Raw genomic sequence first — 21,862 nt, 5'->3', positions numbered from 1 at the left:
TGATGGAGGATTCACTGATGATAATGCCATTGAAGGGGATGTAGTTGGACTCTCTCTTAATGTTAATAGTTATTCCCTGGCCCTTGCAAAGCATGAATGCTATCTGCCACTTATCAGCCCAAGCCTGATTGTTGTCCAAGTCTTTTCAACACGTGGACACAAACAGCTTCATTATAGAATTCCGAATGGAACTGAACACTGTGCAATCTACAGTTCAGCACTTGTGTCCAAACTTGGACCAAGGTTGTAATGAGGTGTGGAGCTGGGGAAACTGGACATTGGTTAGCGAGTTATTGGTAAATGAGTGTCATTTGGTAGCATGTCAGTGACACGGCCTATCACTTTGCTGATGATTGAGAATAGATTGATGGAGCAATAATTAGCCGGATTGGATTTGTTCTGCTTTTGGTGGACAGAACATAGCTGAGCAATTTTACACTTCGTTAGGTAAATTCCAGCTTTAAGTTTAAGTTTATTTATTATTGTCACAAGTAGGCTTACATTAACACTGCAATGAAGTTATTGTGAAAATCCCCTAGTCGCCACACTCCGGTGCCTGTTCGGGTACACTGAGGGAGAATTTAGCATGGCCAGTGCACCTAACCAGTCTTTTGGACTGTGGGACAAAACTGGAGCAGCCGGAGGAAACCCAAACATGGGGAGAACGTGCAGACGCCACACAGCCAGAATCAAACCTGGGTCCCTGGTGTTGTGAGGCAGCTGTGCTGGCTACTGTGCCACCTTTTTGCAGCTTGGCTAGAAACTCAGCTAGTTCTGGAGCACAAGCCTTCAGAACTAGAGCCAGGATCCTTGACTTTTGCAATATCTTGTGCATTCTATCATTTCTTGAGATCACGTGGAGTGAATTGAATTGGCTAAGCACTGTGATGATAGGTGCTCAGAAGGAGAACAAGATGATTCAGCCATTCATAAACAGAAAGCTGTGCACTGGGATGATTTGTGATGCAGTGTCACTGGTTACATCTGATGCTAAAATGTTTCTACTTTATGGAAGCTGAATCTACATACTGCACTGGAAACAGGAATGGTTGCGGTTATGATAAGTTGGGTAACCCCCAACAGCCCATTGGGTGAGATCACAGATGGAAACTGACCACTTGTGTGGACCCAGCACGAGATCAGCATTCCTGGAATTGCATCCCAATAAAGAGTTTGGGAAGGAGAGAATTTGTGGGAAAGGAAAGATAAAATCACAATAATTAGTTTGCTCGTTGAACAGTACATGACTTTAAATGATCAAACCTATATTGCATTTATTTCTCCATAGGGTCTTCCAGGTCCTCAGGGTCCTCCAGGGAGAGAAGGTCTTCAGGGACCAAAGGTAAATCTAAATTGTAAAACAGTACGCAAACAGCAATGGGATGGAAATAGAAGAAATGCATGTATTTAACTGGAGCTTTGGGATGCTCCAATGCCTTTTACATCTAACTAAGTACTTTTAAAGCAGTCACTTTTGTAATGAGGGAATTTGTGTACAGGTCTCACAAACAGCGGTATGTTAATGACCAGATTAAGTGTTTTTGTATTGTTGGTTGAAGAATAACTATCGATCAATCCATGGGGGAAAATCCATATGCCTCAACCAGATAACATCATCTCTGGGTATAAGAGCCAGCACTATGGGCTGAATGGTCTCCTGTTGCTGCTGTAGCCACTCAGTGATTAAAGCAGGGGATATAACCGTGGTCAGCATGCATTCAGGTCCATGAGTTTCCCTATTAAGTACTGGATACTGATTAGGATTGCTTTTCTTCCTACAAACTTTATAATAAGGCACTGGGTGAAACAAAGTTGCAATCTTTAATTGGATATCCATAATAAATATTTTCTGTGATATAGGTTATTAATTGATGCCAATGTTTTAGGGTACAAGAGGACTGGAAGGTGCAATAGGACCCCCTGGACTTCCTGGACCAAGAGTAAGTTTTTAATAAAGGAATTGATTTTAACAAAATATTTCACTAACTTTCTGAGGAAAAGCTGTTCAGAATTCTTTTGACCAGTTATCTACAAAACATAAGTATTTTGTTTCACATTGAACCATGTGAATCATTGAATTAGACAATGATCAAGTGCCCTTCCACTATTACATTAGAATTGAATTCATCATTAATGTTCTATCTAAGCTGCATCATCGCATGGCTATGCAACAACCCAGAAGTTGTCAGGCAGGCTGAACACAGTTTTATCCCTTCCAGCATGTGTGTGCAATTGTGCACAGTAGGAAAATAAATAGAGAGAACATTGCTCGTTAGTTTTGTTTTATTCATTCAGGGGATGCGGCTGTCGCTGGGATGGCCAACATTGCTTGCCTATCTCTATAGTCTTTGAGAAAGAGTTAGTGAGCCACCGTCTTGAACCGCTGCAGCCCATCTGGTGTTTTGTCTACCCACAATGCTGCAAGGGTGGGAGTTCCCAGATTTTGACCCAGTGATAAAAAAGGAATGGTGGTGTTATTCCAAGTCAGGGCGGTGAATGACATGGAGGGGAAGTTGCAGGTAGCGGTGTTCCACTCCACCTGCTGCCCTTGTTCTTCCAGGTGACAGAGGTCATGGGTTTACACATGGCTGTACCCATGGTTTACCCATGGCATTAACCTGGTGTTGTGAGACTTCTTACTCTTCCGGGTGACAGGGGTCATGGGCTTGGAAAGTGCTGTTGAAGGAGGCTTGGTGAGTTGTTGTAATGTGTCTTGCAGATGATACACACTGCCACTGTGCACTGCAGGTCAAAGGAGTGAGTGTTTGAGGTAGTGAATGGGGTGCCAGTCAAGCAGACTGAATTGCCCTGAATGGTATTGAGATTGATGAGAATGCTGGAGTAGCATTCACCCAGGCAAATGGAAAGCATTTCATCACACCTCTGACTTGGGAAGTCAGGAGGTGAACTATTCAGCACAGTATACCCAGTCTCTGACCTGCTCTGGTAGCTATGATATTTATTTGGCTGGTCTTGTTAAGTATCTTTTCGGTGGTATTTCCCAGGATGTTGATGTTGAGGTATTCCACGATGATAATGTTGTTGAATGTCCTAGGGAGATGGTTAGATTCTCTTTTGTTGGAGATGGTCACTGCCTTGTATGTGTGTGGTGTAAATGTTACTTGCCACTTATCAGCCCAAGCCTAAATGTTGTCCAGTTTTTTTCTGTATGTCAGCATAGACCACGTCATTATTTGAGGCGGTACAAATGGTGCTGACAATCATCGGGGAACCTGCCCACTTCTGATCTTATGTTGAAGGTAAGGTCACCGATGAAGCAATTGAAGATGGTTGGGCCGAGGTCACTACGCTATAGAACACCCGTAGCAATGTCCTGAGGCTAAGTTGATTGGTCTCCAACAATGACACCAAGATTTCTTCATAAATATTTCACAAATCGTTTGTGTTATACTATTACAGGAAGTAGATAAATACTTTTAAATATGACTTATTCTCTCAAATATATCTCATATTTTGCCATTAGCAATGCCACAATATATATTAGTTTATGTAAAGGAAAAATTGGCTTATGATATGCATTGATAATTCTTTTCTGGAACACTGAACAGTCTCGGGCAAGAAGATCACCCATGCCCCAGTTTAGGTCCTTAAGTGGCCACTTATTGGTCACTTAAGGGCTGTTTCCCATGCAGTCTCAATTTTTAGGCTGGCAGGTGGATTGCCTTGGGGGGGAGACTGAAAATCGAAAGGGTTATACCTCAGACGTGAAGAGGAGAGGGGGGAGGCACCTCCATCAGAAGCCTCCTTCTGAAGTCAGATACCTTCCCCCTCACCCTTTATGTCTGGTAACCTCTGCCCACTATTCCAGCTCAACCCCCCACCCCACCTCACCCCCCCCCCCCCCCCACCCCCCCTCCACCACTGGCCTTTCCCCTGAGAATTTTGCGCCTCCTCCTTCTCCCCAGACCTTCTCTACCCTCTCCATCCTGGGACCTACTCAAACATACCTGTGCCTCCAGTGCCAGGACCTGACATCCACCTGCATGTCTTCTTCTGTCCACTGCACACTGTTGTTGTGGGTAGTGGGTTGAGCTGGGGTGGCGGGGAATAAAGGACCGGGATCAGAAGAAGCACCAGGGCCCATGATTTCTCTCCCTGGCCCTGCTCAACAGCACATTCAGTGGTGGGCTACACACTACTTATCATTTAGATGAGCAAGCAGTATGAAGTTTGAAAGTACCTTTCATCAGAAGGAATTGATGCTGGTTAATTTCTCGTTGCAATCTCCATGCCTATTTTCAGGGTCGATCGAAGTTAGCATTCATGTTGAGAGGGCTAGAATACAAGAGCAGGGATGCACTGCTGAGGCTGTATAAGGCTCTGGTCAGACGCCATTTGGAGTATTGTGCACAGTTTTGGGCCCCATATCTAAGGAAGAATGGGCCAGCCTTGGAAAGGGTCCAGAGGAGGTTCACAAGAATTATCCCTGGAATGAAGCAGTATGAGGAACGATTGAGGACTCTGGGTCTGTACTCGTTGGAGTTTAGAAGGATGAGGGGGGATCTTATTGAAACTTGCAGGATACTGCGAGGCCTGGATAGAGTGGATATGGAGAGGATGTTTCCACTAGTAGGAAAAACTAGAACCAGAGGACACAAACTCAGACTAAAGGGACGATTCTTTAAAACAGAGATGAGGATGAATTTCTTCAGCCAGAGAGTGGTGAATCTGTGGAAATCTTTGCCGCAGAAGGCTGTGGAGGCCAGGTCATTGAGTATCTTTAAGACAGAGATAGATAGGTTCTTGATTAATAAGGGGATCAGAGGTTATGGAGAAAAGGCAGGAGAATGGGGATGAGAAAAATATCAGCCATGATTGAATGGCGGAGCAGACTCGATGGGCTGAGTGGCCTAATTCTGCTCCTGTGTCTTATGGTCTTATGATCCAACATATCACATCTATATGGTCTGGAGAATTCAATTTTTGTTTTTTACGGTTATGGACACTTAGCTGTTTCACAAGTTGGCAATTTTTGATGTTAAACTCTGCATGGGAACACTGGGAGACTCTGATACGTTCCATTTTTCTTTTGAATAGCATTTTCCAGTTAGTGCTCCATTCTTCTTTAAAACTGAAGTTAACTTTGAAATGACACTATGCTATTGCAAGGGACGCCAGCTCATAAGTGACAGCTGAGCATAAGTTGTGAGGAGGCTGTGTATGTGTATTGTCAACAGCAGACACATCTTACTGCTTCAAAAGATGATTTGGAAAATACGCATAAGCTGTCTGAACTATTTATAAATCTTGGCCCTCAAATATTGCTGTGGAATACTAATGCATGAACTCTGAAAACATTCAGCTGGTAATTCATTCTCCGCTGTTTTGTACCAGACACTGTCCTGTGTAGAATTAGTCCGCTCACACAACCCCTAAAATGGCTGTTAATATCGGTATGTTTGTTTGCCATGTGGAGTTTTAGGGACTTTGACTTTGACTTCTGAACTGTTACTGAATTAAAATCTGTGTTGGCTCCTTAGGGTCCGACAGGTATCACAGGGCCATCAGGCTATCCAGGAGAACGAGGCCCACCAGGCAAAGTGGGACCATCGGTGAGTATCTTAAAACCGATTCACTAGCTTTCTGTGCGAAACAATTCATAGAAACGCAAACCCGTGAATTCTAGTTTAACATTTTCCAGTCAATTCTGAAATCAAGTCACATTTGGGGTGGCACGGTGGCACAGTGGTTAGCCCTGCTGCCTCACAGCGCCAGGGACCTGCATTCGATTCCCGCCTTGGGTCACTATCTGTGTAGAGTTTGCACGTTCTCCCCGTGTCTGCCTGGGTTTCATCCGGGTGCACCAGTTTCCTCCCACATTCTGAAAGATGTGCTGGTTAGGTGCATTGGCCATGCTAAATTCTCCCTCAATGTACTCGAACAGGTGCCAGAATGTGGTAACTAGGGATTTTTACAGTAACTTCATTGCAGTGTTAATGTAAGCCTACTTGTGACACCAATAAATAAACTTCTTATATTCATCTTCACTGTCAGTAAAAGTCAGTATGAATTTTCCGTGGTTTCAATTGCTGATTTATATTTTTAATGATTTTACAGGGTCTCCCTGGTGCAAAAGGAGAAAAGGGGGAGAAGGTTTGTTCTTGTTTTTCCTTGGGCAGTATTTTTCAGATGGTGGGGTTTTGTACTCTGCCATCCAACGAGTCAACGGGGAATGCGTCTTGCCGATACCGGCTGCCCCGCAACCATTCGACATTCGGTGGGGCGTAAATTGGCTCAGGGTGAGAATTCCGCCCAGTCTGTGAGACGAAGTCCCGCATCAGAGAGCTGCCAGCTAATCAAATGGCCAGCAGCTCTGTAGGCTCAACAACGCCAGGTTCGATTGCTGGCCACTGCTGGGATTACAGCTAACCCCCAAAAGAAGTGAATATTATGGAGGCCAGACCGCAATGTCCTAGGTATGACTGGCAGCAAGGGGAAGGGAGCCAGGTTTGCAAGGTCGGTGGGGTGAGGTGGAGGGTTAAAGGCATATATAACCTTGGTGGTGTACCTCTGGTGGGCACAGGGAACCCCTAAAGGAGGTTACCCCATCTGGCCCCCTACCAACACCAGCCTGCTCACCTAAAGCAGTTGGGCTACCTACTTGGTGTGGGCATCCCCCTACCATCGATAAAATAGCTGTTGGGTTAGGATAAGGCCCTTAAAAGTGACCATCAATTGGCCATTTAAGGAATTCAATCGGCCCAAGGCAGGAAACCCAACATATCGGCCATCCAATGGAAGACAGGTTGGGAGAGGTGGGGAGGCAGCTGATAGGCCATGAGCTGCATTTTATAAGCACCCTCAGATTCAAACTCACCGATGGAGTGTGTAAAATTCTGGCCCTTGTGTTGTTATTGATAATGTCAACGAGCAGGCTCCACTAAAACCAAAAAGATCATGGAATCATCCCAGACATTGGTTGGTTTTTCATTTTCAGGGAGAACTTCAGTCCCTCGCTTCAGTTTATCAGCTGGTTACCCAAGCTTGTGAAGACCTTGTTCAGAGTAAGTAACACAATTCCAGGTTCAATGTAAAGAGGTCCCGGCCCCATTGGATTTAATCGAAAGAGCAACTTGTCTGAGCACACATCAGCCACAAAATATGGAGCACATTACGATGTCTATCTACTTGCTGATTGATAAGTATTGTCATGCAGTGAAAACCTTGAAGATTTTGTTTGCAAATTTCTTTTTTAATCTTCACTTGGAGGAAACATTATTAAAGTTGTTTTCATTGATGATAAGAATGATACAGTGGCTTACGCATTCATTGCACTTGGACACTTTAAATATCATTGTTGCAGGATCATACATTGAAACAGTCAGCCTATCAGCATAATGAGGCATCTTAGTCAACAGCAATTTTACAAATTTTCGGGTCAGAACAGCTAGGTGAAGCTGGTTTTGTTTCATTTGCATGTATGCAGTAGATCCTGCTCGTACATCGGTAATATTTCAGTAATGTAGCTACCGTTTATTCTATGCAGATGAATATTGTAATATTAGGACAGGGACAGGTTTTATGAATTGCAGAATCATTACAGTGCAGTGTCGAGCCTGCACCGACAACAATTCCACCCAGGCCCTATATATCCTCATAACCCCACGTACTTACCCTGCTAATCCCCCTGACACTAAGGGACAATTTACCATAGCCAATCCACCTAACCTGAACATCTTTGGACGATGGGAGGAAACCGGAGCACCCGGAGGAAACCCACGCAGACACGGGGAGAACATGCAAACTCCACATAGTCATCCCAGGCCGGAATTGAACCCGGGTCTCTGCTGCTGAGAAAGCAGCGCTAATCACTATGTCACCGTGCCATCCATGTGAATCTTCAACTGGAGCTGTTGGGAAATGGTGGTGTAATGGTAATATCACGGGACTAGTAATTTAGAGACTTAGGATAATGCTCTGGACCCAGGTTTGAATCCCACCATGGCAGATGGTGAAATTTTATTTCAATCAAATGTCTAACCATGAAACCATTGTCAATTGTTGTAAAAACCCATCTGGTTCATCTGCCATCCTTACCTGGTCTGGCCTAAATGTGACTCTAGACACACAGCAGTGTAGTTGACCCCTAAATGCCCTCTGAACAAGTGCAATTAGGGATGGGATAGCCAGCAATGCCAGCAACATTCCATGAACAAAAAAAAGAAAACTGGCTAATTAGTTTAAATTGCTGTCCCACTCCACAAATGGGATTAAACCAGTTAAATTCATGTCCTACAGATCCAGTGCAGCTTTTGTGATATATTTTCATAGAAATCATAGAAACCCTACAGTGCAGAAGGAGTCTGCACCGACAACAATCCCACCCAGGCCATATCCCCGCTTTGTTACCCTGTTAATCCCTCCAACATATCACATCCCGGGACACCAAGGGTTAATTTATCATGTCCAATCAACCTAACCCACACATCTTTGGACTTTAGGAGGAAACCGGAGCACCCGGAGGAAACCCACGCAAATGTGGGAAGAATGTGCAAACTCCGCACAGGCAGTGACCCAAGTTGGGAATTGAACTCGGGTCCCTGGAGCTGTGAGGCAGCAGTGCTAACCACTGCGCCACCGTGCCGCCCAGATTTGCAGATTTTACATTCTGATTTCAGTTTGCTTCTGCAGAGATTTGAAAAGGGCACACTTTTTAGTTAGGGTCAGTTATTCCAAGAAGCTGGAGCTTCCACTGAGTCTCCATTGGCTGCAGTGTGGAGCTCCAAAGTTACACCACTGGTGTTAAGTCGGCATTGACTGCAATAGAACTGAATATCAGGTGCTGCGTATAACAGGAGGAGGATCCGATGTCACCCATATCAACCGCCGTCTGAGACAATTCTATCCCCTGTTGTTCAGGACATCATTTGAATCCCATGTTTATATTGCAATTTATCAATTTGCCAACTAACTATTATTGCATAAAACCTAAAGAGCCCATCAGAAAGTTAATATCGCTCAAAGTATTGAGTCTGTGTTCCCATTGAGTTGGACTTCCTGCTGGGACAGGACGCTCCTAGTTTCAGTGATTACATATCGGTTAACAGGCAGCCATTTTAACTCTTTGAAAGTTTGAAAGTTATTCTACTGCAATAATTCTCAGTCTTATATTTGTTAACCTCCAGATCACATGATCAAGTTTGATTCGATCCTGAACGAGTTTACAAGGAACCCGGCGCCTGTGCGGATCATTCAAGGACCGCCAGGTGAAGCCGGGCGCCCAGGGCAACCAGGACCACCTGGAAGCAGAGGGCCCCCTGGAATACCAGGCATGCCTGGCGATATTGGCAGAGCTGGCTATCCAGGAGAGATAGGTAACTGACATCTCCGAGCTCATATCCTAAACCGCAGCCCATTCTCATCAGTGGAACATATTGCCGGCGCACAGAAATTGTTATTTCTTTCCCAAAGTTTAACCGGTGGGGGGGATTTTTGTTTCCATTTCTTGAGCAGTAACGTGGCAGAATGGAGTACAACAACAGATAATGCTGGAAACACTCAGCAGGTCAGGCAGCATCTGTGGTGAGAGAAACAGAGTTTGGGTGGGTGATTTTGAGCCCGCGTCAGTGGCCCATGGGATCGTCAATGTGGATGGAAAATACAGAGAGAATTCTGAGAGAGTTCCTTAAATTTCCACACCCCTCGCCAGTGACGCCACGCGGTTCACACCCATTTTAATGGATTTCAATAAGCTTTGATGTAATTAGCCCCTCCCCCACCGCCACATGACCCCCTCCCCCCCGCCACACTGAATATTTAAACCTCGCCAACGTCACATCACATTGGCGAGGCTTGCAACAGCTTTCTAAAAATGAGATTCAGTCGTGGGGAATCTTCCCAGGGTGTAAAGGTTACAGCCCCTTGCGGGGGGGGTGGGTGGAGAGAGACATGCCCAGGCACTGCCTCCTTGCGCAGGTTGGCACTGCCAGGTTGGCATGGTGCCAGACTGGCAGTGCCAACATGTGCCAGGAGGCAGTGCCAGAGCTGGGCCCTCTGGTCAGCCCCACAGGAGGGATTCCCCTCCTGTTTATTGGGGAGGGTTGACATCTGTGTTGATGTTGCTAGGAGTGGGGGGGAGCCTGTCCCTTTGTGCGGTGGTGGTTGGAGGGGGCTCACAATGCTTCTGAGGGCGGTCCTAATTTTTATGTGGGAGTCGGGGGGAGGGGGCTGTTCAGTTTCTGGGCTGATTGAGGCATCCTTTAAAACCGATGCCCCGTTCTCTATGGAGCTGGCCTTGCCTCTGTGCTGAAACGCTCACTTGCCTTTTAACATTACAAGCTATACTGCTACCCTGATGTGCGGGTATGACAATCTTTTTGATTGCTAAAAAGGGGCAGAATCATTCAGTTTTCTAATTGTATGCGATACCTGGTGACCCTTGAGGAAGAATGTGTGTGTGAATGTCTGCTGAACATTACATTAGGCATGGCCTTCCTTGCAGAAGAGCTCATTAGCATTCACTGTCAGCATTGACAGAGGAACTGTAGCCACTTAGGCAAGGTACCCCAGAAGGCCGTCACTCGTCTGAGAGCATCCCGTCAAGAGGAGAGGAGAAAATGAACAAATAGTTCTGTCAGTGATTTCAGCCACCTTGGAGATCAGTTTGAAACATTTAAAAGCAGCTGAAATGACAGGGTGATCCTGTAAATGGGCACAGGAAACAGATGAGAAGCTGCTTGCATGGGCGAAGCTGGAGTTAACCCTGTTCTCGGAACCTGTTTGCAATTTCCAAGCACAGATGGGTAAAGTGTTCGCTGCACATGCTGTAGCTATTTTTTATCAGCTGTGAGAAGTCGACCCAATCAACCTCAGAGAGGATACTAGGAAATGGCTGGAGCATTTTGGGGGAATATTTAGGTTGACCGGATGAGTGGTCAGCTAGGCTCATTCCTCCTGATGGACACCCACACTCCCCACCTTTTCCATATTGACAACTTCTGGTTCAGTTTGTTCATGAAGCTGATGGATTTTCTGCCCACTCTCATTCAGCAAGCCCACAGTTTGGACTTGCTGAGCACTGGCAGCTCACCGACTGTGGTCTATTGAGACCCAAAGCTGCAAATCGTTTAGTCTCCCTGCTTAATCCATAAAGCAGCTACTGTGAGTGTGTCACCAACTTCACACATGTTCTGAACAAAGGTTCCGAATCATGCCCTCCCTGCATCCTTGTGGAAAAGGTGCCTCCTCTGACATTGATTTTTAGATAATTGGTGAAAAAAATGAGAATGAGCTTTGCTTAAGGACTATACGTGACCACGGGGGGATTTTCCTGCCATTCCCAATGACGGGATCTTCTGGTCTCTCTGATGGCGATGCCCTGCCGCAGATTCCCTCGCGGAGGAGGTTGTGAAGAATGGGAAACTCAATTTTTAGCGGTTGGATGCTACAGCAGAGCTAGGGTACTCGAGTGATAAGCTTTACAGGGTCAAAATGCTTGTGGGATGGGATTCAATGCGAGAGTTGATGAATACAAAGATGGGCTTTATTAAAAGGGTTTAGGGAGAGATACACTTCAGTGGGCTGAATAGGACTGTCTTATCATTGACTTTTTTCTTATTTGAATTAAATAACTGCCCTCTGTGCCAGGCTTAGCATGATGGTACTTATTTGGCTTCAAGCATTGCTGTTATCAAACCCCTTCTTAACGAAGGAACAGAGAGCAGTAATGCCCATGCTATGATCCTAATGTATAATCTTTTTGTGCATAATGCTATTTGGTGAAATATACCCCATGATGTTCATGGAAAGTGATTATTTGCTCTACACAGATGTTCAATGAATGGATCATTTGCATTTGGATAGGTATTTGTTTCTGCCAGTCTATGTAGTCTTAAATTTGTCTAAGTTTGACATTTGTTTTGTCAAAAGGTAAACCAGGCAACAAAGGAGAGAAGGGTAGCCCAGGAGTCAATGCTCCAGGCTCCGAAGGACCGAGAGGGACACCAGGTAAGGATAATGCTCATCGTTAGTCAACTGCTGATTGTGGTCAAACTGCAAAACCTGGCTACAATTTGCACAGGTGAAAGTTGTGGGATTTACACCATTTCTCAGATTCGGAGGATTCTAGTTACAATTAAAAACTTGATTAAAAAGCGAAGTACCACTTCATCTGAATCTTTGCCACAGAATGAAATAGGAAGAATTGAGTCCTTTAACGTCAGTCAGTATAAGATCTTCATCAATTTAATCACTTCAACCAATTATTGAATCTCGCTTCGTTTAATAGCTCATACAAGCTTCCTGTCTGCTGCAAAAGAAATGAGTGAACTAATTGAAAGATGATAGCAGTACACCAGCAAGAAGTATCATCAGATAAATAAGACAAGGAGGAATATTTGACTTATTTTAGTCCATTCGACTGGAAAGATTCCGAAGTTCCACCCCCACTCGCCCCCCTCAATCCCCACATTATCATCTCATTGTCTCTTGAATAATCTCTAAGAGTTTCACCTCTAGTTGACCCAGAAATCCATTTCATTGATTATTTTCGTATGAAGAATAAATTCCTGCCAATTTGTGGAGTGCCTGGATCAAGCGCTCCTGAATTCGGAATAGTCCGGCTGAAGAAAAACTATTATCCTTGTCCAACTCCAGAACAATGCCCCAAACTCCAATGGTTTACTATTTCCTTTATTAACCAGTCCTGTCAACTCCCTGAAAGAGAATGCAATTTTTGTCGATTAGTTTCTTCTCCGCTAAGAAATTGCGATGAAAATATCTCAATCAGTTTCATGTTGGACTCTCAGAGCCAGCAAAGGCAATCCGGCATCGCTTGCAATCAGCAAAATTCCCTAGATTTCAGAGAGGTCCCATCAGATTGAAAAACTACAAATGTAGCAAAGACAATTATTATAAAGGGGAGGTTGATCCCCTCTCTGAGAGCTAACACCTAACCACTCAAAGAGGAGTACCTCGCCTCATAATCTGTTAAAAGTGTGTGAGAAATAGTACGATCTGCTCTTCAGCAACTTTTAGTGATCAAATCAGAATAACTACCTGTAACGTTCTCTGTAAAATCAACAAATAACACTTTATTTATCCAACTAACAGTGAACAGGTTAACGAAACTACCAACAAACTGAATAAACACTATTCTAATGGAATGCTGTTTAGAATAATACAATTCCCACTTACTAACAAAAAAATAGAATTTTTAGTCACTCTCAAAATTAGAACCCGGTTTCATATTCCGTCTTCTTTCTTCTGTCTGGAATCTCTGTCTTCTTTTGCTATCTTTGCTATTCAGATGAGGCTTTGAGCTAAAAGCTATTAGCTGTGGCAGAGAGCAGTTGTCTCTCTGGAGCTGAGAGCTGTCTCTTCTACACCTATTGACATATTAACACCCCCACAATAGGATTGGTTCTCAAGTTACCAAAACATCAAATTTAAATCTAATAGGCTGCTGTTATCCAAGTACATAATTTAAACTGATTGGGCAAGATTCAAACATTCAAATGCCTGAAGCCTGTTACCAAGGCAACCCTGCTGCCTGGCTCTTCGATACAGTGTTTCAGTCTGGCTCTCCATGTACCTGCACCTTTTGTTTTAAAAGCTCCAGGTACAGAAAAAGCAAAACCACCTTTTAAAGGGACCAAGCAATACCTTCATGTCTTAGCATTTTACAGTTTTTAAAATATTTTTTACAAGCACCAAATTCTAACATTCTACTCAACTTCACAACACAATCCATAAGACCATAACACATAGGAGCAGAATTAGGCCACTTGGCCCGTCATCCCCATTCTCCTGCCTTTTCTCCATAACCTCTGATCCCCTTATTAATCAAGAACCTATCTATCTCTGTCTTAAAGATACTCAATGACCTGGCCTCCACAGCCTTCTGCGGCAAAGAGTTCCACAGATTCACCACTCTCTGGTTGAAGGAATTCCTCCTCATCTCTGTTTTAAAGGATCATTCCTTTAGCCTCAGGTTGTGCCCTCTGGTTCTAGTTTTTCCTGCTAGTGGAAACATCCTCTCCACGTCCACTCTATCCAGGCCTCGCAGTATCCTGTAAGTTTCAATAAGATCCCCCCGCCGTCATCCTTCTAAACTCCAACGAGTACAGACCTAGAGTCCTCAACCGTTCCTCATACGACAATCCATCCTGTCAGTCTGAAATGGAATTTAATCCATAGGCCCAGAAGTGAGAGGAGATTCTGTAACCAAGTGCACTGCCAGTCTGCACCGTGCTGTCACTTCATGACAGCCACCGCATTTACTCACTGAACAATGTTCTAACCTTTTATATGTTTGTGAAGGTCCACGAGGTGAGGGGAAACGTGGAAAACAGGGACCGCAGGGCTTGCCTGGCCCACCAGGCCGTCCTGGGCTGCCAGGTTTTCCTGGGTCCATTGGGCCACCAGGTCCTGCAGGACATTGTGACGTCTCCGCCTGCAGCACACTTAGCCCAAGGAGTAAGTATGAATACCTCTTGCTGAATGTTATCAAGTTAACAGCTTCAAAGTTAGCCTTTGATTCAAATGCATCTTTTCTCCTAAAAGCTTTTCACAAGAAATTTGAAGTTTGACAATCTTTATTTCTGGTTTCTGTTTTTGCTACTAATTATTTTTTAAAAATTTTGTTTCAATTAGGTGAATCAGACACTGAATCTGAGGCTGACTTGCAATACCTGCCTTAAATCATTTAACAGTTATGGAAGCAGCTCTCGTTTCTATGTGTGAGGACAAGTACAAACGACCAAACCAAACTATTTAATGAAAAGCATTCAGTTGAATGAGCCACAAACCACAAGAGAATAGAAAGATTTTTGTATCTACATTGTGATGGCACAGTACATTTCAACATGTTGGGCGGGATTTTATGGCCTCGCTCGTCCCGAAACCGTAAAATCCCGTCCGAGGTCAATGGGCCTTTCCATTGTCCTCCCCTCGCCTGCTCCGATTCCCGTGGTGGGCGGGACGGTAAAACTTTGGCCATTCTGTTTGAAAGGGAATGGGCAAATTGATGGCGTGGTACATGAACAATCAGTCATATGTAAAGAAATCTGAAGTTGCAGTATAGAAAAATGTCTGCCACCAGAAAGAATGTGTGCCAATCAGTCAGATAACATGAATGTTATTCGGTACATTCTGAGTCGCAGAGAGATAAATAAAGAAAAAAAGACTTATTTTTGGTGGCTGATGTAAAGTTAGCTGCAAGGAAATGCTTTTGAACTGTTTACGTGTTGATGAAGACTGAGAGTGTTCATTGTAGCTGTAGAACTACAGTCATTTGCCAAATGAAATTTTGCATCTTTATTAATGATAGCATCTTAATTTTTCTCAAAATCAATACAAATTTTGCTTCAATGTGCATTTAATTTAGAGTTTGTGAAATTTCCTTTTGAGACATGTCACTCAGTATAAGCCTGGGAGGTGTAAGAATGTAAATAGTTCCCATTCAGCATCATTGCATAGATACATAGAATCCCTACAGTGCAGAAGGAGGCCATTCAGCCAACTGAGTCTGCACGGACTTTCCGAAGAGCATTTTACCTAGGCCCACCCACCTCACTCTATCCCTTATTCTCATTTACCATGGCTGATCCACCTAACGTACACATGTTTGGACTGTGGGAGGAAACCAGAGCACCCCGGAGGAAACCCACGCAGACACGGGGAAAACGTGCCAACTCCACACAGTCACCCCAAGGCCGGAATTGAACACGGGCCCCTTGTGCTGTGAGGCAGCAGTGCTAACCACTGTACCACCGTGCTGCTCATACATATATTCACAAAATAATTGTACAAATGTCCAGAATCAAATATGGTTTATGTTTGTAAATGTATTTTTTAATTGTAACATACTGTTTAATGCTACCATCTAATTTTAATGTCTAGAGTACTCTGTCCAATCAGTTAAGGAGTGTTTTCCATGCTTCAAGTTACTTTTATACTTGCAAATGTATTCTAGGTTTCCAACAACATGAATAAAGGTATTTCAAACCAGAAATAACAATTATTATTTTTTGCATGTTACTTAGAATGGAATTAATATTAAGCTCACCTATAATGAGTTGGAATAAGCTTTTGCACTGGATGGAAAAGTGAGAGGGGATTGTGCTATGATTAATCCATTGAAGAATGCACAGCTATGGAGGGGAATTCAAACGTGGAATAGTGACAGGGGAGTAGCACCAATCATGGCTGGTTAAACCAGTTGTGCACCAGGTATGTTCAAGTCCACACTCCTTGGATCAGAAGGGGCAAGGATCGAGGCCACATCAAAGGGAATGACCAATTTAGGTCTTGGCACAGGCTCAGTGTAAATTGTGGAGTCCACAATGTATTACTTACCTAAAGACAGGGAAGGAAGGCTGTGTCCCTGGTACAATCATGTTTTGTAAAATCTGCTGCCGTTCAATGGCAGAACTGGAGGAAATGGGCAACCTGGGTGATAAAGATGGCAGTCCAATCAAAGAACTGAGAACGATCTGGCCTCCCTCCTCCCTCTCCCCCGACCAGAGAATGATCAAGCCTCCCTGCCCCCCGCCCCCCACCACCAGAGAATGATCGGGCCTCCCTCCCCCCCACCACTCCCATCAAAGAATATCCTGGCCTTCTTCCCCCCTCCCCCCCACCAGAGAAATTGTCAGCATGAAGACGGTGTGAACACAGTAAGAGATTTAAATAAGTATGAGATTTGAACAAGTATTTCTGTTTCAAACATGTATTTTGAATTTTAAAATGTATTTTAGCTTTTTTTAAAAAAGTGATTGTAAACTTTAGCCAAAGGTAGGCCGCTGTGAGGCATGATGGGATAAAGACTTAGCAGACAAACCACATTCTTTGGAACAATGAAACCACAGAATATACATAGTTTAATCAGCAAAAGCTACAAACAGTGCAGTTCCCAAAGCCACTTTATGAATAGGGCTGTTCAGGTTGTCCTGATAGACAGTTCTTCTCAGATGTGAGAATTTCACCTGTCTGGTTTGGCCATTGATGTAAATGAGAGTTTGTGGGAACAGTAACTTTGACCTTTGTAGCTAAGCGTTTGGGGTTGCTAAGCTACAGGCGGGAAATGCATCCGAAATCCCATGAAGTCAGAGGGTAGAATGTAATTGGCTAAAGTATATGACAACTGTTAACAATGATTGTTTTGTACTAATGGCGACCGGTTCATAACTAATGGAAAGGTGGGAAAAGCAAACTTGAGAAATGTATAATTGTTTTGGCGGATGTATTGTAACCTCAGAGTGGTATTCAAATGCCCAGGGCCTTCTCTTCTCGAGAGGACATATGGACTGCCCAATGCTAAATCTCTCCCATCGATCGTTGGTCAAATAAAGATATGTCTATAAACGGGATGCTGGCTTCGTGAGTCTTTGTATTTGCTGAGGTTTTTTGGCGATACCTAGGGCCCGATTTTACCATTTTGATTCTCAGTGCTGAATCTGGGAGTGTTTCAGATCCAACTTTTAGACCCGTTCTCAGACGCCCTATACGCACTCTGCCTGAAAAAAAAGCAGCGATTCTGAATCGTGCTGCAGAAGTCTGTGGGTGGGACTTATCGCGCCCAAAACACTGTAGCTCTGATCGGAGCCTCCAACTGTGCATGCGCAGTAAACAAAATAGAAAAACGCTCCCCTGCCACATCACTCCCAGGCCTGATAATGCCCTCCCCCCAGCCCCCACATACATTGCCCCACCACCACAACATAACTGAGCCCCTTATCCCCCAACCCCCCCAGCTACCCAGACTGATTGTGGCCGTCTGGCCGCCTTCCCCCCCCCTCAACAATCACACGCAGAGTGGCAGCAGATCCCCTTGTCCCCACCATAGAGCCATCTGACCCGCTTCCCTCCTATCCCTCCCTCCAGACAGCGATCAAAATCTTTTGCAGACCATGTCTGATTCGTGCTGAATCTGGATGGGCGGCACGGTAGCACCGTGGTTAGCACTGCTGCTTCACAGCTCCAGGGACCTGGGTTCGATTCCCAGCTTGGGTCACTGTCTCTGTGGAGTTTGCACATTCTCCTCGTGTCTGCGTGGGTTTTCTCTGGGTGCTCTGGTTTCCTCCCACAGTCCAAAGATGTGCAGGTTAGGTTGATTGGCCATCCTAAAATTGCCCCTTAGTGTCCTGAGATGCGTAGGTTAGAGGGATTAGCGGGTAAATGTGTAGGGATATGGGGGTAGGGCCCGGGTGGGATTGTGGTCGGTGCAGACCCGATGGGCCAGATGGCCTCTTTCTGCACTGTAGGATTTCTATGGTTCTATGATCTGAACTGCCTCATTCCCCCCCCGCCCCCCACAGAGAACCATCTGACCTACCTCCCTCCTCCCCCCCCACCAGAGAGCGATCTGGCCCGTCTCCCTCCCCCTCCATCACCCCCACGACCGATCTGAGTCAGACAGCCGCCAGAAGCTCTGAACTTACTTCCTCAGAAGCTGGAGTGCCCGAATTGGACTTTTGCAGACCATGTCTGATTCGTGCCGAATCTGGATGGGCGAACGCAATGATAAAGGGGGAAATGCCGGTAAGTTTGGGTGTCCATCCCATTAAGTCAACTTAAATGCATGCAAATGCATTTAAATTGCCGTCGTGCCCGTTTCGGGTGCGGTTCCGATCGTGGCCACTTTAGGTGCTTGGTAAAGGAGGAACAGGCGCGGAGGCAGTCGCACGTTACACTACTCACCTCATGCACGATTTTACCAACTTTTGGCACCCAAAAACGGGTGCAACTTGATGATAAAATTGGGCCCCTAGTCTCTGAGAAGACCCCACAACGCCCAGCATCTGGTGTATAAAAATTATTAGAGTCAATAATTAAGAATAGGGTGACTGAGCACCTTGAAACTTCTCACAGCTAATCAGGGTCAGTATGGATTTGTGAAGAGGTCCGGTCTGACAAACCTGAGCAAAATCCTGGAAGAGGTGACTAAAATAGTGGGCAGGGGAATTTATATGGTTGTTACTTGTGGATTTCAGGAGGTATTTTATTATGTCCCTCATAAGAGGCTGTTAGCTAAAATTGAATCTCATGGAACTGAGGACAAATTATTGACCTGGCTAGAAAATTGGCTGAGCAGAAAGAGTAGGGATAATGGGCAGGTGCTCTGCACATAGGAATAGTAGTGTCCAGCAATGATCTGGGGCCTCAATTATTTACCAAATCTATTAACAGCACGGGTGATGGAATAGAATGTCACATTTCCAAATTTGCCAATGACACAGGTTAGGCAGGATTGTAAGTAGGGTGGGTGGAAGCATAATATTACAAAGAGATGTTGATAGTTTACGTGAATTGGCAAAACTGTGGTAATTAGATTTCTATGTAGGCAATTTTGAACCTGTGGAAAGCAGCTGCAAAATGGCTGACCTTACACTTCCACATTTCAACACTGCTAGCTTTCAATTGTCAGGAGTTTGATGGCCCATGATCCCCGCCAAAGGTAAATTGAATCCCATTCACCAGTGTGGAAGTTATCCTTGACAACCTGATTAACTCTCTCAATGGCTTCATGTTGACGAGGGTTCACTGTGTCTCTGCCTTCCCACCAGCCATGTAATCCGCCATCATTTCCCATCCCCAGGAATCCTGCCTGCTCATTCTCACTCAATTCTAAGCCCCTCCCCACCATGAAACTCACTTGGGCAGGTCCACCCCAGTATTGGTCTTGTTCGTGCTGAAGATGAATCAAGAACTTGTAATTCAAGGATCAAGCACATGGTGGCACCATTTATAATATTTCATAAATTGGAGAGGAGAAAACAGTGGACAGGCACTTAATGCATTATTATGTTCCTCTGTTCACTATTTTAACACGGATGGTGGTTAGTTTATTTTAACATAAAATAGTGAAATGAATGTTATTTGAATAAATTATGTTTTTGTCCACTTGTATCATAATTTTGCCAACAACAGCTTTTTAAAAATTTATTTGTGGGAAATGGGTGTCACTGGCTGACCAGCATTTATTGCCCATCCCTAGTTACCCGAGGGCGGTTGAGATTCAACCACATTGCTGTGGCTCTGGAGTCACATGTAGGCCAGACCAGGTAAAGACAGCAGATTTCCTTCCCGAAAGGACATTAGTGAACCAGATGGGGTTTTTCCAACAATCGGCACTGGTTTCATGGTCGTTAGTAGATTCTTAATTCCAGATATTTTTTATTCAATTCAAATTCCACCAGCTGCCATGGCGGGATTCAAACCCGGGTCCCTAGAACATTATCTGAGTTTCTGGATTAATAGTCTAGCAATAATACCACTAGGCCATCGCTTCATATATTGTCTCTAATACAGCATAATGTTCTATGGTGCTTCAAAAGAATGGTTATCAAGCAAAATTTGACACTGACCCACGTAAAGAGAAATTAGGAAGGATTTCCTAGCTTGGTCAAAGAGGCAGGTTTTCTTGGAGCATCTCAAAAGAAAAAAGAGAGGTGGAGAGATTATGGGTAGGATTTTTCTTCCACTCTGGTGTGTTTCGGTGTGGCTGGAGGTGGCGTGTGCTCGCTGGCAGCAGGTTCTTGTGGTCTTGCCGTTGTCAACGGCATTTCACATTGAAAGCAACCCTCACGACCAGGAAACCAGGGCCAGCGGTGTGTTAGCAGCAGGACCATAAGATCCCGCTGGCGTGAACAGGAGAAAGATTTCAGTGTTAGAAAGGAAATTCTGAAGCTCACAGCCAAGGTTGGAATGGTTAAAATTGGAGATGCGCAAATGGTCCAGAATTGGAGAAGAGCAGAGATCTCAGAGGGTTGCAGGGCTGGAGAAGGTTCCAGAGGCAGGGAGGAGTATGGCCATGGAGGGTTTATAACATGCAAATGAAAATTTAAAAATCAAGTTGTTGCCGGACCACAGGACAACATAGGTCAGCAACTACAGGGTGATGGATGAACGGGACTTGGAACCAGATATGGATGACAGAGTTTTGGATGCGTTCAAGTCTATAAAGAAGGGAGGCAGAACAGGAAGGCATTGAATAACAGAGTGGCAGGTTTGGTGTGGGAGCATGCAGGCGGGAGGGAGGTAGATGGGGACTCCATCACCTTTCTGCTTCCACCCTGATGAAGTGCATGGCTGGAAGGCCCATGGAGAACCTTCCCACTCCCTGCTAATTGAGTCCCTTAAGTGTACAATTTACAGAATGGATGTCTAATTGGCAAATGAATTTCAATACAAGTTTTGAATTTTAGTAGGAAGGATAAGGGGGTCCATATACTGCTTGTAAAATAAGATTTGAAAGGGATGAGAGGGGTAAAGCGATCTAGCAGTGCAGATACACCAGTTACTAAAAGAAGCACCAAGGTTAATAAGGGCATTAAAATAGAAATTGGGGGTTCATTGCTAGATGGATAGAATTGAAAAGCAGGAAAGTTATGCTAACCTTGTAAAGAACCTTGGTGTACAGAGGCATTGGAGGAGATGCAGAAAATTATTTATAGGGATGATACCAGAACTGAACATTAGAAACTATCACGAAAGACTGATCAAGCTATAGTTTTTTTGGGGGGAAAGGTATTACTAAGGAATCATTAAATAGAGCTCTTTAAGGTGATTGACTTGTGGGCTGAATACTTTTCTGCATGTTTTGCTCAATGCAACTTGATGAATGAGCATAAAAAAGAAATGAAGAATTTTATGCAAAATACTGGTGCTACCACAGAAAACCTAATGTGTGTAGTTTTGGACACTGCTATCAGGGAAAATAAACCCATTTGGGGTGCACAGCATAGAATAACAAGATGATGCCAGGGATCACATTTTAATTGTGAGGAAAGACTAGATATTTGAACAAAGAAGATGAAGAAGAGATGGTATAGATATTAAAATGTCATGGTATTGGGAGAAAGAAGGGCAGTGAGACTAGTTTAGGATCACTCTAAAAATG

The 21,862-nt window shown here is 44.4% G+C and overlaps 1 protein-coding gene across 1 annotated transcript in view; it reads left to right on the top strand.

The window, feature by feature from the left end:
• The window catches only part of LOC144508304 (collagen alpha-1(XIV) chain-like), a 148,775-nt gene extending 131,682 nt beyond the window's left edge, over nucleotides 1-17,093 (top strand). Inside the window, exons 40-48 of the mRNA XM_078236125.1 lie at nucleotides 1,289-1,342; nucleotides 1,887-1,940; nucleotides 5,502-5,573; nucleotides 6,079-6,114; nucleotides 6,959-7,025; nucleotides 9,147-9,335; nucleotides 11,890-11,967; nucleotides 14,281-14,436; nucleotides 14,614-17,093. Of these exons, the coding sequence (XP_078092251.1) occupies nucleotides 1,289-1,342; nucleotides 1,887-1,940; nucleotides 5,502-5,573; nucleotides 6,079-6,114; nucleotides 6,959-7,025; nucleotides 9,147-9,335; nucleotides 11,890-11,967; nucleotides 14,281-14,436; nucleotides 14,614-14,660 (753 nt within the window). The 3' untranslated portion in view covers nucleotides 14,661-17,093. The remainder of the gene's footprint in view (nucleotides 1-1,288; nucleotides 1,343-1,886; nucleotides 1,941-5,501; nucleotides 5,574-6,078; nucleotides 6,115-6,958; nucleotides 7,026-9,146; nucleotides 9,336-11,889; nucleotides 11,968-14,280; nucleotides 14,437-14,613) is intronic.
• The last annotated feature ends 4,769 nt before the right edge of the window (nucleotides 17,094-21,862 follow it).

Source organism: Mustelus asterias, chromosome 20, assembly GCF_964213995.1.
Source record: "Mustelus asterias chromosome 20, sMusAst1.hap1.1, whole genome shotgun sequence".
NCBI lineage: Eukaryota > Metazoa > Chordata > Chondrichthyes > Carcharhiniformes > Triakidae > Mustelus > Mustelus asterias.
Note: the sequence above shows the minus strand (reverse complement) of the source record. Positions and strands in the feature narration are given on the sequence as shown.